General features: G+C 54.7%; 3 protein-coding genes across 3 annotated transcripts in view; all 3 read right to left on the bottom strand.

Annotated features, from left to right (window-relative positions):
• Positions 1-16,242, bottom strand: part of HOXB3 (homeobox B3) — a 54,953-nt gene extending 38,711 nt beyond the window's left edge. The window contains exon 1 of the mRNA XM_059878271.1: positions 15,549-16,242. The gene's annotated coding sequence lies outside the window, so the exon portion shown is untranslated. The remainder of the gene's footprint in view (positions 1-15,548) is intronic.
• On the bottom strand, positions 2,553-6,943 carry HOXB5 (homeobox B5). The gene is made up of 2 exons (XM_024980823.1): positions 4,439-6,943; positions 2,553-3,777 (listed from the first exon to the last, which is right to left on the bottom strand). Exons 1-2 carry the CDS (start codon positions 4,998-5,000, stop codon positions 3,530-3,532), a joined length of 810 nt encoding a protein of 269 aa, XP_024836591.1. The 5' UTR covers positions 5,001-6,943; the 3' UTR covers positions 2,553-3,529.
• On the bottom strand, positions 7,033-14,433 carry HOXB6 (homeobox B6). Its single transcript, XM_024980824.1, has 2 exons — positions 8,952-14,433; positions 7,033-7,923 (listed from the first exon to the last, which is right to left on the bottom strand). Exons 1-2 carry the CDS (start codon positions 9,364-9,366, stop codon positions 7,664-7,666), a joined length of 675 nt encoding a protein of 224 aa, XP_024836592.1. The 5' UTR covers positions 9,367-14,433; the 3' UTR covers positions 7,033-7,663.
• Positions 16,243-17,512: the final 1,270 nt, after the last annotated feature.

The raw sequence follows: 17,512 nt of genomic DNA, 5'->3' as shown, positions 1-17,512 counted from the left end.
GATGTGTCTTCACACCAAGGGGAGGACACCTTTGCACTCAAAGCCTCTGTCCTCTGTCCTCTTTGCACTCAAAGCCCATGAAGGGTGACCAGTAAGTTAGGCCTGATCTGAGAGCTCAGGGAATAGGGAGCAGCTGCTGGAGAGAGTGTAGATGTTCTTTAATGTGAAAAGGGGAGGATCTTGTGAACCTCTCCTGGTCCCAAAGATCAGAAACCCCTTAAGTTGTCACAGATCCAATTCCAGGGACAACAGGAGTTGGCGAGCTATATCTAGAGATGGCAAAAGCAGGCATGAGGGGATGGTTGATCCGCATGTGTCTTAAAAAATGGAGAGGTCGATTTGGTGAGGAAGAGGCCTCTAGCTTTCAGAAAGAGGGTGACTTATCCTTAGAAAATAACGGGCCCCCTGGGGTCAAATAAGGCAATCCTTCTGGTTTGTGGTGCCACAAAACAAAGGGCCTCTAGGCTCTGGTAGGGAGAGAAGAAGAAAGGAGAGGAAAGAGAACACCTTTCCAATGTTCTCTCGCAGCTCCTGAGACCCTTTTACTCTCCCGACAGTTGGGAATCTGCGTTCTTCAGCAACTTTTATTTTTGGAGGGATCGCTAGGGATCTGCTTAAACACACAGATCCTCTAGACATAAAAAGAAGCTCTCCCCTTCTCCCCACTCCTGGCCAGGAATTAGGTTTTGGATTTGAGGGAAATGCCCTCCTCTGCTCCCCATTGGGACCTCAGGACCCTACATAGAGTCAAGTCAGCAGGTTGGCTTGGAACCAAAAGTCTGAAGTTGGGTGCAAAGGCAGGCAGGCGCGGCGCACCCCATTCCAGATAGCCCTGATGAAGGCATGGAGAACTCAGGTACCCCCTTTCATGGGTTCAAAGATCTAAAAGCCAGAGAGTGCGCCAGTGCAAGGCAGCCCACAGCAGCTGCTTAGCCTTCCCCAAGCTTTTTCTCAGCTCAGATGTATCCAGATAAAAGTGCCTAACGGCGCGCCCCCACACACCCCTGACAAATGAATGTCATAAAGTTTCTTTCCTAGGGGTGGGGAGGCGTCTGTTTGAAGATGGCCAGTAGTGGAGTGCCCCCCGCAACATGGGGCCCTCCTATCAGCAGTACACACCCCTCATTTTTGCCCCCTAAATTTCCAAGAGGACTGAAGGAACCCACACAAGCCTTTTGCCCACAAAAAGTCAGGCACTCCTGCAAATAAAACCAGGCACCCAACGACTGCGGAGGCCTTATCACATTGAACTAGATGCCCCACTTCAGACACCCAGCTGGTCAGAACTTGGTGCAAAACCAGGCTAAATTTCTCCCACTTATTACCCTATAGCCCTGCTGGAGGCACGGTTTCCTTCCCCTAGTTTCAAGCCCCACAGTTTCAAGGGGAAAAGCGAAAGCTGGAAGCAACTTACTGCGGGAGAGCTGGGCCTGGGCTGCCGCCACACCACCGCCTTCTGGGCCCGGAGAGCGCTCACCTACCTCTGCCCCCTTCCCCACCACAGCGAGCAGTTAAAGTGTCACTTAACATTCTGGAGAATGTGAAATATACCGCGCGGTGTCAACTCCCCAAAACCATAAAACTAACTTTATGGACCTCACGTGACTTTCTCGAGCCAGTGAGGGGTATCTGTCTGACTTCTCCGCGATTTTTACGATCTAACTTCAAGATAAAACCCCTATCCATTTGACATCTAAATGTCATAGCGACTTTTGGGATAGTTTGCTATGGACAAAGGGGGACAAAGTCAAGGGGGAAGGGGGAAAGAGGGCCCAATAGAGCCTCCAAGACCCTCGGCTGCCTCCTCACCAGCTCCCCCTCCCCTCCCCCAGCCCTGTAAGAAGTTGGGCCAAGCTGGAAGGGACGGACTGGGTAAGTGTCCAGACTTGACTCTTGTACTCAGGGTGGAGGCTGACTTGGATGGAAGAGGACTGGGCCCGGGCCCTGGGCCAGTTCGGCTGAAGGGGAAACCAAGGGCCTTCTAGGAGGGAACCCAGCTCCTAATCAAGAGGGCAGGTCAGTTGGGCCCCTGGAGAGAGGAAGCCCTTGATAAATGTAGAGAAGACTGAGGGTAAGAGGAAACCTTTGAAATTGAGCTGATTTTTTTTGGAGGGGGTGGGGGTTGCCTACTGGGTAACAGGGTTGAATTGGGATTTAGACTAGGGGGCCAGGGGGCTGGGCAGGCCTGTATCTCTTCCAAGACCAGGAGCCTCCTGCTTAGGGCTTAGGCCCAAATTACTTTTCCTGAAGAGGTTTCCAGAGACTTTTCTGGCCAGCTGGTGGAAGACCAGGGTGGAGTCCAGCTCAGCCTTTCCCTTGTCCCTTGCTTCAGCTTCAGGTGGGATTTCTGGGCCTCTCAGTCCCCCAGGCATGAAAGCCTGTCCCCTGGCCCAAGTACCGCTGGACTAAGCAGAGACTTAGGAGGCTGAGAGGGGCTGCTGGGGAGCATCCTACTCTCCCTTCCCCACACCCCAGATCTATCAAGAATGGTCTAGGGTGTGCCTGGTGATGGGAGAAGCAGGTCCCCAGAGAAAAGACAAGTGGAAGGGCAGTGGAGGAGGGGAGACATTTATTTGACTTCAAGGAAAGCTACAAACAAATACCAAAAGCGAATCACTGAGACAGGCCCGGCAAAGACAGATTTCACACGTAGCACAGCATCCACTCGCTCACTACAAATGGTCTTGGAATCGAAATGGGTAGGGAAGAGGGGATAGGTCTGACCCAGACTATCCCCATATTTACAAGCTTTGGGCCCTCTATACCAGACCCATGGATTCACAGAGAAATACACAAGACATTTTACACTGAGGATTATTTTTGTTTTCTGAGGCTCCCAGACCAGGCCTTGTGGGGCCTACCCAGGCGGCAGGAACTTAAATCTCACTATGTACCTTTCCTCTTTTCAACATCACCCCTTTGGTCCCCCTTAGCTCCCTCCCACCTCAGGACCAAGCCTTAGGAAACTTGGGCCTGGGAGTGGGGAGAGAGGAGGAAGAGGAAGGAGGAAAGAGACACAGTCATGGACTCCCGGTCTCCGAGGCCAGCTCAGCTGGGCCCCGCGCTGCGGCACTATCCCACCTCAACTGCTGCCCCTTTTAGAGAAGTTTCCAGCTGAAACTCAAAATACAGCGATCATCCTTTTATAAATAAGTTATAACACAGATGGGGAGGGGAAAGTTCACATTAAACATGCGAGTTTCTTTTTTTCCTGGGGGAAGGAGTGCAACCACAGACACGAACATTCAGAAACACTGGCGGATTGGGGGTGAACGCAGGGGAGTGGGGAGCATGGAGGAAAAATAATAATTATCATTATTATTACAATAATAACAAGATTAACCAGTCCAGGAGAGAGGGAGCCACAGGAAGACCTAAGACCAAACGAAAAATCGTAACACAAGGCCCGGGCTGAGGCAGGCTCGTGGGAACCGGTTCCCAGCGGGCGGCGGCAGCGCGAGGAGGCTTGGAGGGGCCAGGGCTGGGGGCGGCATGAACTCTTGGGCCGCCCGGGCTCCTCCCGGCGGGCTCAGGGCTGGAAGGCGCTGCCGGCTGTAGCCAGGCTCATACTTTTCAGTTTGTTGTCTTTCTTCCACTTCATGCGCCGGTTCTGGAACCAGATCTTGATCTGGCGCTCGGACAGGCAGAGCGCGTGGGCGATCTCGATGCGCCGCCGCCGCGTCAGGTAGCGGTTGAAGTGGAACTCCTTTTCCAGCTCCAGGGTCTGGTAGCGGGTGTACGCGGTTCGGGCCCTTTTCCCGTCCGGCCCGGTCATGTCTGGAGCAGACAGAGCAGAGCGGCGAGGCCGCGTTATTCTGGTTAAGGGAGGGGGCACTGGGTGGGAGGGGGGCGTGGAGCAGGACCCAGGCGTCCCCGGCACCCAGCTCACCGCAGCTCCGATCCTCCCCACTCCAGATGCCCGCATCCGAGCCTGTTTCCTGATGCCCCCTTCTCCTACAGCCCCCACTTCTGCCCGCAGCGAATGCGCCCGGCTTTGTCTCTTGCTCCCTCCCTGTGCCTCACCCTTCGCTGGGCTCAGGCGGCCGCTCACCCCGGGAGGGAGGAGAACGGTTGCACTTTTGCCCTGGAAAGCTCGTTTTACTGCTCGCCCCTCCTCTGCTAAAAGCAGTCTCAAAATTTCGGGGGCAAGCAGGACCCTTCCCCATGTTACATAAACCCCATCCTTCATCCTAAAGCTAGTACAGCTGGGCAAATAAAACCTAAGGCGAATCTGTGAACAAATTATTAAAAATACTCCTCTTCAACCCCCCAGCTAAGCCCTCTTTTGGCTCTGTCCCTCCGAGCTTTTTCTCCCCCTCCGAAAAAGAGAAATCTATATTTGAGGAAAAGCCAAGCTCTCCTCGCCGACTCCCCCCACCCACAAACGTGGAGAAGGAAAAGCCGAGAAGACAAAAAGGGGAGCGAGAGCGAGAATTACCATGGCTGATGTGAAGCTTCCTCATCCAGGGGAATATCTGCGGAGTCTGCCCCTCGGGCGCGGCTGTGGAGGTGGCCATGGGCTCTGGCTGCGCCCGAGCTAGGCTTGGGCTGCTTAGCTGGCTCGCCGCTTCCTCAGGCTCCGAGGACGCGCTGGCCTCGTCTATTTCGGTGAAATTGGCGCTGGAGCTGGCCGGGGTCGCCTGGTCGGAGGGGGACGAAGCAGAGGGCTTGGCGCCGTGGCTGTCGCCGTTGGTGCAGGGCAAGGACTCGGGCGAGGACAGGGAGCAGCTCGACGCCGCTTGCCTGAAGCGGGGCTCCTGGGCGGGCGCAGGGAAGGCGCGCGAGCTCTCGCCCACCGCCCCAAAGTGGCTGGAGGAGGCCGAGGAGCGGTTGACGCTGAGGTCCATCCCATTGTAATTGTAGCCGTAAGAGCCGGTGTGCATGGCAGCGGGATCCCTGTAAGAGCCGCTCAGAGAGCTGCCACTGCCATAATTTAGCAACTGATAGTCCGGGCCATTTGGATAACGCCCCGAGAAGGAGTTTACAAAGTACGAGCTCATTTGGGTGATTTTGGAGGGCTTGATTTGTGGATCGTGGTCGTTATAACCCTGTGCTTCACGATTTATGATGTATTAATGAATTATAGCGATGCACTGTACTTCGTTTTGCTATGTATGCGGCCAAATATGGGGGGGGGGTTGGAAGGGGGATGGGGGGGCGTTAGGGAATCACGTGCTTTTGTTGACCAGTCGTAAATTCTCGCTGATGACCTCAAGAGGTAATTCATGCTCTATGGTTACAAATAATGACGATCCGAGAATCGTTAGGGCCGATTCAATGCGAGCCTCCGAGAGAGGGGGAAAAAGGAGAAGGGGGAGAAACAGGGAGAAGGTTGGTGGCAGCCTCTGAGCAGAGCGCGCCACCTCCCGGCGAACGGCGGGAGCGCGGGCCGCTGACTGGCATGGCGGCGACGACTGCCTCCCTGCTGGCTCCGTGCAACCGCCGGGCTAGAAAGAAACCCGGCCTAGGCTCACCCGAAGGGTTGAGTCTTTTAGAAGAGAAACCCGATTAAGCCTTTACCCACTTTCTCGTAAGTGGAGTTTGTCTATCGTTCGGTACTTCTCCCTGTCGTCGTCGTTATTATTATTATTTTAACTGAAGGTGACCAAAGCTTGATTTGCTCTTCCTTTACTCGGGCCTTGCAAGTCTCCGAGTTGGGGGCAGAAATGGGGGAGAGGTTGGAAGATGTGTGTGAAAAACAATTATTGCAAAGGGTTTCCCTTGTGAGCCCGGCCTGGTCTGCTTCCTGACCCGGCTGCAGTGGTCCATCCACAGCATCCAGGCCAAGCCCGTGGGGCAAAGCCAAGGGTTCGAAGGAGAAACTTTCGCTTCTCCGGGTCCCCTGAGAACTTTGAAATACTCTTCCTCATCCTTAGCCCAGGACGGAAGGATGGCAGAACAGGATAGGGACCCCAAAAGAAGAGCCCAGCTGGGGCCAAGTGGCTTAGATGGGAGAAAAACGGTAGAGGCCACCGCATCAGGGACTCGGGTTTGGCTATAAATGTGGTCCTGAGATTCTGGGATCAAGGAAGAATCCTTCCGCTTTCTCACCAACTGCCTGCTATTGCCTTGGGAATCCCTACTTGAGACCCCTTGCTGGCATGTGGGTAGTTTCAGAATTTGCCGGGCGGCTCACGCCTTCCCGGGAAAGGAGTTCGGAGGACCAGCAGCGCCTTGCTGAGCGCGCTTGGCGGCCAGAGACCGCCACAGCTGGGCCCCCTCTGCCGGACGGCTATTTTCTTTAAAAATAAAAAAAGGGAAAGAGAGGGAGGAGGAAGAAAGGAAAACAGTCTCCTCATCTTGTCGCCTGGGTGAGGGTGGGGGTGGGGGGTGGGATGGGGTGGGGACAGAATGGGTCCGTTATAGTTGATGGGATGTGACCAAACTGCCCCATCACCTGGCTTCCTGCCCTCAGGTCTCCAAAGAGCAGGGGAAAGTCTTGCCCTTCGCCCAGGCGCCTGCCGGCGGCTTCACATCCCCCTACTTGTCGCTAAGCCGCTACTTGAGGCAGGAAGGGACGCCTGGAGACTGCAGCTGTGGGCAGGGAGACAGACACCCGGTGGCCCCAATTTAGGCCAGGAGCCGAGGGCCAAGGCCGGCGGAAATCAGGCCATGTGGGCAGGCCAAAGATCTTCGGCCTCAGGGATCCTGCGGACATAACCCAGCGCTGAGGCACAGAGACCCGCCTAGCTCAGTCTCTGCAGGAGCTCCCGGCTAGGGGGCCTCGGTGGCGTTCCCTCCTGCCACGGACAAACGAAGAAAAGCTAGAGAATAAAAGGGGAACGACTCTTCTCCGTCCCCCAGTTCTGCACGAGAAGAGGCTGTTGTGAGCCTCAGCACCGGCGAGGCGCGGCGTTGGAGCCTGGGCCGGACCGCTGCAGCCTTTATCTCAACTGTAACTTCCGAGTCGCCTCTGGCCCTCTGGGGCCGACCAGAGCTCCGGCCTTCGCTGCAGAGTTTCCGGCACCGGGACGCAGGGGTGGCGGTGGGGGTGGGGGAGTGGCAGGGGAGGAGCAGAGGTGACTGAGCAGCGAGGTTTTACGTCTTTATTATTATTATCATTATTAATAATATTAATATTATTACCGAAGTATTTCACGTCCAGAGCTAAGACACGACTACAAACACAACACATAGAAAATTAATAAAATAGAACTTTGTTTTCTTCTGAGGCTCCTCTTCTTACTTCTAGGTAGTATGTGCTCCTTCCAGTGGCTTTGGGGAGGGGCTGGGAGAGAGGTCTGGGGTCAGGGAGTCTTCGAGGCCCCCGCTGAGGGGACTGCGAATCTACCATTGAACCGTGCACGGGCGACATGGACGAAATGAGACGCGACACGGACAAGAGCATTTTGCTCTGCTTCCAGGAAACATCAAGTGAGTCCGGTCCTCAGTTCTCACGCGGGAGCCTGTTCGGGCGGAGGCGGTTGTGCGGGCATGGAGGCGGCGCTGGGGTGCCGGCTGGGCTCAGGCAGCACGGCCTCCCAGCGCCCAGGGAGGGCTCTGCGGGCGGGGGCGTCCAGGAGAGCGCGGGGCCCCGCCTGTCGCGCTCTGGAGAGCAGGTCCCCAGGCTCCCCCGCCCGCAGAGCCTTTCCCGGAGCTCTTCGCTGCCCTCCGTTCCCCGCAGGCCTCTCCCTTCGCGTCCCCCCGCCCCCTGCCAGCGCCTTCATTCGGCCGGTTTTTCTTCTTCCTCCTCGGCACTGAGCTGAGACGCGCTGAGCAGTTTGCTCTCCTTTTTCCACTTCATGCGCCGGTTCTGGAACCAGATCTTGATCTGCCGTTCCGTCAGGCACAGGGCGTGCGCGATCTCAATGCGCCGCCGCCGCGTCAAGTAGCGATTGTAGTGAAACTCCTTCTCCAGCTCCAGCGTCTGGTAGCGCGTGTAGGTCTGGCGGCCGCGGCGGCCGCTGGGCCCAAAGGATGAACCTGTTACGCAGAGAGGAGATGTTGAGGCCTGGGGTTACCAAGGCCAGAACCCCCCCTCCCCCATTCGACCCTCAAATGGGGACTCTAGCCTGTCCCGGGATGCCCTCCACTCTCCCTGGTTCCTTGCCCACCCCCTCCTTTCCTCACTCCTCCAGCGCCCCCTCCAGATTCCCTCCGGGTCTCCTAGGCTTTTGCCTTCTGTCTAGATTCTTGGTGGGGGGATGGGAGGAGCAGTTTTAAATCCCACCTGAGCCTAGGGGGAGGGGCTGGAGAAGCACTGGCCAGGTGTGTCTCTTCCTAGACGCATCTTTTTTTTCCATCTGGCTCCCCCACCACCCCGTGATAGATTCCGGCCCTTAATCTGTAATGACGTGGATCGATCCGTAGTCAGCATTAAGGGCTCCTCACTTTCGTGTCCCGTTAATGGACATCAATTTGGGATTTAAGACCGACAAATAATCCAACCTGAGACCCCGGCGCCTGCTTCTCCCTCTCTCCGACTCCGCCCGCTCCCTCTCTTTCTTCCCCTTATTCTCCCCCCCTCCTCTGACTACCACCCCTTTCCGGGTGCCTCCTCTTTCCCCAGCCCCCGACCCCCAGGGAAAACCAGTCCGGGACAGACTCAACTCTCCCTCGCCAGCGTCACGCCGCCCCCCTTCCCATGACGTACTCCGTTTTTAATGAACAGTCTTGGGGTGGGGGACCGGGCCAGAGCTGGGGGCGCCAGGGAGAGCCCAACCAGTGGCTGCGCGGACTCTGCCTGCCTCCCTGACCCGGATCTCGGTTGCGGCCTGGCCCTCGCAGAGAACCCACTCGCTCCCCCTGGCTCGGAGTGCATCTGGGACTTTGCAAACTTTGCAACTCTTGAGGGCGTGAGGGCAGCGCGGGAGATCGAGGCAGGCGCCCAATCTTCCCTAAGCTCCAACCCGAGATGCTTTCTCCGTGGAAAAATTGGGGCTCTCTAGTTCTGACGCTGGTGGGGGGGGGAGCCCGCGGGGGTCGCGGCGGTCGCAGCAAGTCTCACTCACTGTTGCATGAATTCATCCGCTGCATCCAGGGGTAGACCGGGGTGGAGCACTTTTGCTCCTCGGCCTCGCCGAACACGCTCTTGTCCTGCGCACAGTCGGACTTCCGCGGCTCCGGGTGGAACGGGGGCGGCTCGTCGGCGCCCGAGAGCGCGCAGGCCGACTCCTTCTCGCGGTAGAAGGCCGGCGCCGGCCCGTAGTCGCAGGGCGCCGCCCGGCCGTAGCCGCCGCCGGCCGGCGGGTAATAGGAGGAAGCGGCAAAGCCCTTGTCTTGGCCGGGCCCAGGCCCGTAGGGCGCGGGGTAGTGCCTCAGAGGGTCCGCATACCCCGACGAGTAGAGAGGGAGCTGGCCCAGGAAGGACTCCTGCCCGCTGGCCAGAGTGACGGGGAAGGTGGAGTTCACGAAATAGGAACTCATTGGGAGGGGAGGCGCGCGCGGCCGCTGCTGCTCCGCCGGGTTTATGATTTGTTGTGTTTTATAGTCCGAGCGCCGCGCCTATTAGTAGTATATCTGAGATTGGGTTTTAGCTGAGGGGGGATGGCGAGGTGCCAGTGAGGGCCAGAAGGAAATACAACCATCTGATCCAACACTGACCAATGGCAGAGGCAGGAATTGTCAAATAGCACCCAGGAGGAGCGCAGCCCGCGCGAGGGACCCGCGCACAAACCTATCAACCTTTTTTCCTCCTTCTCCTTCTGCTTTCTCTCTCTCTCTCCCCAACAGCACAACGCGTCCCGTTCCACCTACGTAGGATCTGCGAAAGAGGCGTCTGTGCCTTTGAGGGAGGAGGGAGCACTTGGATTGAGACCACCCCATCCTCCAGTGATTAAATAAATATATCCCTCCCCTCCCCACGCAGAATAGGAAAAAGTTAATTGTGTTTTCAGAAAAGTTAACCCCTGACTTGCTTGAGCCCCATTCCCTCAAGGGAAGGTGGATAAATATCTCGGAATCTGGAATCTCAGTCTCCCTAGAAGAGAACTAAAGGAGAAGGCTGGTTTCTCGGGTTTTGTGTTGGTAGGAGGGGAGAAGAGTTCTCCGCTGATTAGCATCGCTTTCAGAAATCGAGAAGCAAAACAAGAAGAAACCATCTCCTTCCCAGGTTTTGAAAACCGTTTTTCCTGTTTCTCAGACCTACTCCATCTCCTCCAAGCCTGGGCTTATTATTCCTGCCTCTTTACAGCTCTTGTAGTCTGAGAGGCAGGCCAGAGGACCCAGAAGACTGGGAATTGGGAGGAGGGTCTGAGCCTAAAAGCTTCTCCCTTTTGCTGTGCGGTTAGGCTAGGAGCTTCTTGGAAGGCTACCGCTGCCGCTGCCCAAGATATCTTGCCTGGTTCTAGTATGTACTGCTTGCTCTTGGCACAGGAAGGGGCACTGGGAAGAAGGGGATAGGGAGAGGAGGGGTGAGAGGATTGTCTGATCCCTATCCTGCCTGAAACCCTCCCTCCACCCCACTTCCTACCCCAAAAGACGTTAGAATATCCTGGGCTACAAATTCTTAGGTATCAAAGGTGCCTCAGTAAGTACAGGAAAGAAAATTTTTCCTCCTCCAGTTCCAGGTCTGCAGACCCTCCTGATTTTGGAGACAATGAGAAACCACTGGGAAGAGAGGAGCCATCGCTCCTTTTCCAGGTCTCTCCAGAAGCTGACAGTTCTTTTTTAATTAATTCTTTCTCAAGACAGTTTTTGTTTCATTTTATAAAGGGGAGGGTTGGGTCCTCCTGGGGCCGCAGCAGGCAGCTTACCACTATCATTCCGTATCCCCTCTCCAGATGCTCACTACCCTTCTGTCTCTCAGCATCTCTACAATCCCTCCCACCTCTCATATATGTATCACCAGCCTGCTGCCTACAAGCTTTGGTGTGAAAGAGTGTGTACATCTCTGACTCTTATTTTAGGAAAATGAGCATTGGAACCAGCCTGGAAGACTGAACCACAGTGTATTTTCAACATTCTAATGCGCATAAAGGATGACAAGCTTTGGACCTGGGGCCAGGAATGGGCCAGAATGTGGGACAAAACCTGATGATGAAGGGACCAGGCTGACCCTTCTCTGACTTGTTCTCTGGACTCCTTTTTGTAGGCCAAATCTGCCCACTGAAGATGGCACAAGACACTAGGAAAAGTGGTAAAGGATTGAGGTTAGTGACCAGGGATGGAACTGGGTTGTTGCAAAGCGGCCCACAAGGCTCCCTAAACTTAGGACAACTTCTCTGCTGTGCCTTTATGGTTAAGTGGCTATTCCTGGTTGTCCCATCAACCACTTCCTAGCCCCTCTTTGGAGGTGGGGGTTGTCAGATTTTAAAAGATAAACTCTAGCCTCCTAATGATGCAGTCATAAGTGCTCAAATCCAGCTGTGATTAGGCCCACTCCTGGAAAGGAATGAACATTTGGGCTGGAGGAGCAAGGTGGAGAGAGTGCCTTGTGTACCTCCCTCCTCCTTGCTACTGAGGCTGGGCCTTGGGCCTCAGCCCTCCCTTCCTCCTTTCTGGTCACAGTGGCCTCAAACTAGGACTGTTTGGTATGGCCTTTCCCATGAAGCCTGGATAACATAAGATTCAGTAAGAGATGAAGACTTCCCCTATGATAGAAGCACGAAAACAATCGCCTTATCCTTAGAGTCATAGCCCCAAATTAACCTCACCTCTGCAGGTTGCCTGTCGTGAGATGGAGCCGCAAAGGCAGGGCCTGGGCGCCTGGAGTCGGGCATGAAAGGAAATAGCGCCTCATCGCTCTTATCTAAGCCCAGAGGTATTTATGAGCGTTTATTCGTCTGATCCGTTTGTTTGGGAGAAAGAGCAGGCAGGCAGGGCTGGGCCAGAGGCTGCCTGACTTCTGGAGTCAGATCTCTATGAATCTGTCTGTGGTTGCATCCACCGTCGTCGGTCTGTCTCCAAGAGGGAACATATAAATACACAGTGGGCACAGCCATCTGCTGGTCTGGGATGTCTCTCCCTGCTCAAGGAGGAGGTGTGTGTACGGAGAGGTGGATGTAAATGTGTTTTAAGTCTTGCGTACACAACAGAAGGATTGTATAGAAATCCCATTGGCAGGACTTATAATTGTAATTTCCTGAGCTGTGAATCTGTGGTCCTGTGGACATACACACATTCCAGCTCCCCGGTAAATGTCGAAGTTGTGTTCAGCTCCAGAGTAGAATTCTCCTGCACTGGTAATCTCAGGGAGGGTATGTGCCAGTAGGTGTTTGGAGGGGATGGGTATTAAGACATTGTCCAGGCTTCCCACTTCCTCTTAGCTGCAAAGCTCCCTCCCACTCCCAGCTCTTAAGAGTTGTGGGCAACTTCCCCCACCCCAATCTCAACTCTGATTGGGGTGGGGTGAATTCAAACATCTCAACCCAATTCTTCCTCTAGATTCCACGATTCTCTGGGCTTGGGGAACATATATGTTCCCAGAGGAGCCGTGTGGCCTCTCCCAATCTTTGAGAGCAGTTTACAGGGAACACTGCCTTAAAATTGGCTCCTCCAAAGCAAGGTACAAAGACATTTCCATTATGCAAATGAATGGCATCTTCTCTGTTGGAGAGGGGAGCAGTGGCCCTCAGCTCCCTCTCCCCAGGCCCATGGGCACCCTAAGAGCCCTTAAAGGTTTCAACCCTCTGTACAGCTGCCTTCCCCTCTCCATCTGTCCTTCCGATTGTCCGCAAGAAAAACCTCCGAGGGGCCCAAGACTTTCAGGGAGCACTCCCTTGGGGGCTCCTGCACTGGGCCGGGCCTTCCAGCCGCCAGAAAGTCACTCTCTGCTGAAAAGCTGAAAGGGCTGCTCCTGCGAGGCAGACTCGCAAGGCGCCAGAGCCTCGGGCCGCAGAGACCCCGCGTTTGCCCCTAGTACCGCTGGGCCCCTCCACTTCGGCAGCTCCTCCAGCTCCAGACCCCGTAACACCTAGGCCTGACTGGCACCAGAGGCAATTTCCTGGAGCCCCCCGCCCAGGAACTGGGGCCACAGCACCTTGAAAGGAGCGGCCAGAGCTTCCTCCTGCGGCTTGAAAGCCCGAGCTAATCAGTAACCCGTGAGACGGGCCAATATTCAAACTCGGCGGCAGCGGCGCGTACCCTCGCCCTCGCCACCCCCTCCTGGGAAAGCAGTCGGCTTCAGCGGGTGTGAGGAGTCGGGCAGGAACGGAAATTACAATGGTTTGCTTCCTTAATGATTGATCCCCTCTCCCCGCTTTTTCCCAAAGCATGTTTGTGTCGATTTCGCTTGAAATGATTGGGAATGGGGAAGGGGACACACACTCGCTCACTTGCAGACACCAACAATTTCCAGAAAGCTCGGTTCAGTTCTTTCACCATACACTCAACCGGCCAAGGAACTGGCAAGACCCACCAGTCAACCCGGAGAACACAGACTCGGTTTGTCTTTTGACAACCGAGTGGAACTGCCCGGGCCGGCGCCTCCCTTGCAGGACCCCTCCCTTGGCCGAAAAGAAAACCAAATAAACCTTGAACAGCCTTGGCCTCGGATGGATCTCCCTAGCGGCCCTGGTGATCCCCTCTTGAGTTTGTCGGGGACGTCGGGGAGAGGGCTCTCGACTCTGATCCCCCAACCCTTTGATTCAGGGCCCCATTCCCGCCAGATGCAGTATTAGTCCTTTTAAAATATGCCCTAGAAAAAAGCCGCTTCCCCCAGCCAGCCGCCAGGTTTGGAGCTGGGATGGGCCTGACAGAGAGAGGGATCCTCGTTTTCCAATCCACATGTGGGCGAGCTGGAACCAAGATCCAGCGGAAGGTGATAATCTGGCCCGAAAGTCCCCGGAATCCCGCCGAACCTGAGCGGCTGGGGGCTCCGGGCGTGGGGCCGGGTTCAGGCAGCGTCGCCGAGCTTGCGGCGCCGAAGCCGCATGTCTCCAAACCGACGGTAGATGGCAGCAAACCGCATAATTTGGGTCAGAGCGAAGTGTCTAAGGGATGATTTATACCCCGGCAAGACTACAGGAGAAAAAGACCTTTAGTCTGGGTAGGTTTGGGGAATTTTTCCTTTGAGAATAGGCTCCGAGTGCCGCGGGTGCTGGCCGAGAACTTCTCTGACTTCGCAGCCGAGGGGTCCCTTCAGGCACCCATAACTGGGCCTGCTTCCAGGGCATCTACCTGTGCCACCAGAGGCCCCCTCCCGCGCCACAAGTGGCGCTCTCTCTTCTCAGCTCAGTATTGAGAAGGCCAATATTCCCCTATGCGCATCCAGACCCTGCAATCCCTGGGCCACCAGAGACCCGAGATTGAAATCTCTGCATCTGGTCCTTAAAAAGAGGAAAGCAATCACCCATTTCTGCAAACCAAACTAAATCACAGTCTCTCCTGCTCTACGAGCCCTAAGTCCCTTATCTCTCAGCTGGCAGCTTCCCCAGAACCCCTCTCTATTTTTAAGTCTTCACCTAGCGACTGGCGCCTTCTTCAACCCCACCAGCTACTTTAGGAATCTAGGCTTCCCGCCCCACGGTTTTTCTCCCGGCTCCCCCCACCCCCTACCCCCTACCCCCTACCCCAGGCCTGGCTCAGGAATGGAATCAGGCGCCGGAGGGACAAGACTAGCTGTCTGAGCTCAGTGCCAGGCAGCTTTCTAGTCCAGACACTATCAAATCCCCTAATGGGAATTTCTTTTAATTTTCTTCTCTTTATTTTTCTTTTTTGTTTCCATACCTAAAACAACAACGTTTTAAACAGCTTCTTCACAATCACCACATTTGGATCCAGGAAAGTTTGAAACGTTTCCACATCAGACACACATGGCAATTTTCTCCTCCACAGAAATCCACACATCCCATACCAATACAGAACCAGTATTACACAGAAACCAACACGCTGTAACCTACCGCGTTAAAAAACACAAAATTGTCTCCTTGCAGAGCGAGCCTCCCTCCTACGGGAGTGGCCAAAGAACTGAGCATTTTCAGGCAGGCTTCTTGGGAGGAGGGGGTTTCCCTCAATTTGGGTGCCTCCACCCACAGCCCTTTAATTTCAGAAATGTTTCCGAAGGGAGATAATGAGTATTTCTCCGTGAATTGTTCTTTCTGTATCTCTCTAGCCGCCTGCTCACCCTCGCTGGCCTCAACGGAGATTCCAGGCCCTCCAGAGACCAGGACGTCTCTCAGCGCCACCGCCCCTCGTGCCAACGGTGCCGGAAAGCCACGGAGACCCGTACCCGCACCGGGCAAGAGAACTGCGCCGGGGCAATTGGGGGAGGCCGGAACAAGGGAGAGATGGTGGGAGGGGGAGGGGGCGCAAACCCACAGAGGCCGTAGCAACCGGCTTTATGCCGGCACCCCAAGTCCAGACACCCCCTATCTTTTCTTTCGCAGCCCTCTAGCTTAAACGTCTTCTCCCAGCTTAAAAAGGCCACTTAGAGCTCGCCTCCCGTGGCCCCTTTCGGTTCCTCCGACCGTCTTCCCTGCCTTGCTTCTCCTCCAGGAAGCAACCACCCCTCTCTCAGCCACCGAATTTCCTAGGAAGCCTCTCCCTGCAGCGCCCAGAGGTGGGGTTCAGCCCTGTCTTGGAAGAGGGGGGAGAGAGACAAACCCAAGCCCCACCCCCTACAAAACCGATGCAAAAGAATAAGAAGAAAATTGTAGAATCTCCCTTACCTTTGCAGACCTTGGGGTTTCTTTCCTCCGATTGAAAGGGGTGGGAGAAAGGGGGGCGGGGAAGAGCGTTCGGTTTCTTCTTCATCTTCCAGATAATATTGTCCCAACCTGAGAGCCGTTGCTTCCCCTTCTCTGACTTGGGAGAGAGGGTGTTTCGCTTTTCTGATATTTGCATAGAAAATGGAGTAAGTTCTGGCTTTGAAAAATGGTATCAGGCTGCAGTCCTGGGCAGATTGTCCATTTACTCTCCATGATGACTAAAATCCCAGATCAGCAAGCAAATTAACTTAGAAATTAAAATTATTTTTGGTTCTCTCTTTTGTGTAATTCCCACCCCTCCTTCTCTCTCTCTCCCCCGCTCTCTCTTCTTTTCTCTCCCCCTCGGTTTTCCTCTCTCTCTTTTGCTTTATCGAGCTGATACTGAAGTATAAAAATATCAAGAGGCTGGAGCCCTGAAGGACGACAGTGCTCCGACCTAGGTGTGGTGTCCAAAAGAATGCTGCATTATAACCACCAGGGAAATGATAAAAAGTTCATGTTCACGATCGCCTGGCCACATGACCGGCGCTGGCCAATCGCTGGATTCAACCACTCATAAACTTCTATCACAAAGTTGTAAATTTTCATAAAACAACAAGGAATTTATTGCATTTCTTCATGGCTGCTCCACCAGCAACCCTTTTCTCAGTCGCCATCTTCTTTTCTTCTCCTTCTCGATTTTTGGGGAAACCCCAATCTGAGAAGGTGTGAGTTTTGGGGTGTGGGGAATCAGACAGAGGAGGCACAAGCATCCATCTGGGAAGGGGGTTCTTTTTGGAACCTCCCTATTCTCACTGGAGCTCTGTCCTTCTTTTCTAGTAAAAATTCACCCCAAAACCTCCACACAGGGTCTTTTCTAAGGCAATTTGGGGGTGAGTTGGGAGCAACAGCCAATGCCCAGAGCTGCCACTAGCCTCGGGGCAAAATGAAAGCGTCAAAGCCCCCTTTCCCCCTCTGAATGCCCCCCTCACTCCCAGCCCTATAGATGGCAGGACCCCACCTGTGAGGGCTTGTAGCACTGCGGGTGTGGGGGCCGTAGATTCCCCTAGGGCCTAGCTTTTGTCCCAAGTAAGGTGGCCCTAATGGAGGCCAAGGCAGACACTCTAGCCACCGAATGATTGCCTCTGCATCCCAGGAATTGGAGGAGAGCAAAGCCGGACCCAGACACTTGGCTCTCTCGTCCAAATGTGCACTTGCCCAGGTTCCCAAGGACAACTCCCCATGCTCTCTGCGGGGGGAGGGGGTGGTCTGCGGTCCTTAATGTGGGTACCGCAGGCTTAGGAGCCTTTTACTTACAAATTTAGAGTAAACAGATTCTCCTAAACCTTGCTTCCTTCCAATCCTCTTACCCTTTCAGTGCCCGACGCCTGTTTTTTAAATTTAAATAAGCCAGGATTTATAATCGAATAAATACTAAAAATCAGCTCCGAAGGTCTAGACGGCATCCTCCGGTATTTCTCAATCAAGGGGATGTTTTGGAGCCAAACAACCCAAATTCACCCCGGGTTTTCCCAGGTCCTCTGATATACGCCGGTATTTTGAATTGAGCTACCAGCGCCCAAATTCAGGAAAGGAAATAACCTCCCTCGCAAATTGTTCTTCTTTTTCTCTTTCTCTGTACCCCGGAGATTTCCAGGTTGCCGGCAGCGCGGACAGCGGGCAGAAAAGCGCGGAGGCAGCCGGCGGAGCCCGGGAGGCCCGGCGGCCGGGCGGCCGGGCTCAGAGCGACCGGGATGCGGCCACAGCAGCCGGCTAACTCGCACTGCTCGGCCTCTCGCTCCCGGCGCTCATTTTTTTCTCCCCCAGTTTTAAGTTTTATTTGGGTCCGTGGATCAATTTAAAATGAGGTAAATTAAATGAAAGTAAAATAAATTGAAATAAAATAACCGAATAGCTCTTGCAGAAAATATTTGCGGGCTGAGCGG

This window comes from Bos taurus, chromosome 19, assembly GCF_002263795.3.
Source record: "Bos taurus isolate L1 Dominette 01449 registration number 42190680 breed Hereford chromosome 19, ARS-UCD2.0, whole genome shotgun sequence".
NCBI classification, from domain to species: Eukaryota; Metazoa; Chordata; class Mammalia; order Artiodactyla; family Bovidae; genus Bos; species Bos taurus.
This window is presented reverse-complemented; position numbering and strand designations above follow the sequence as displayed.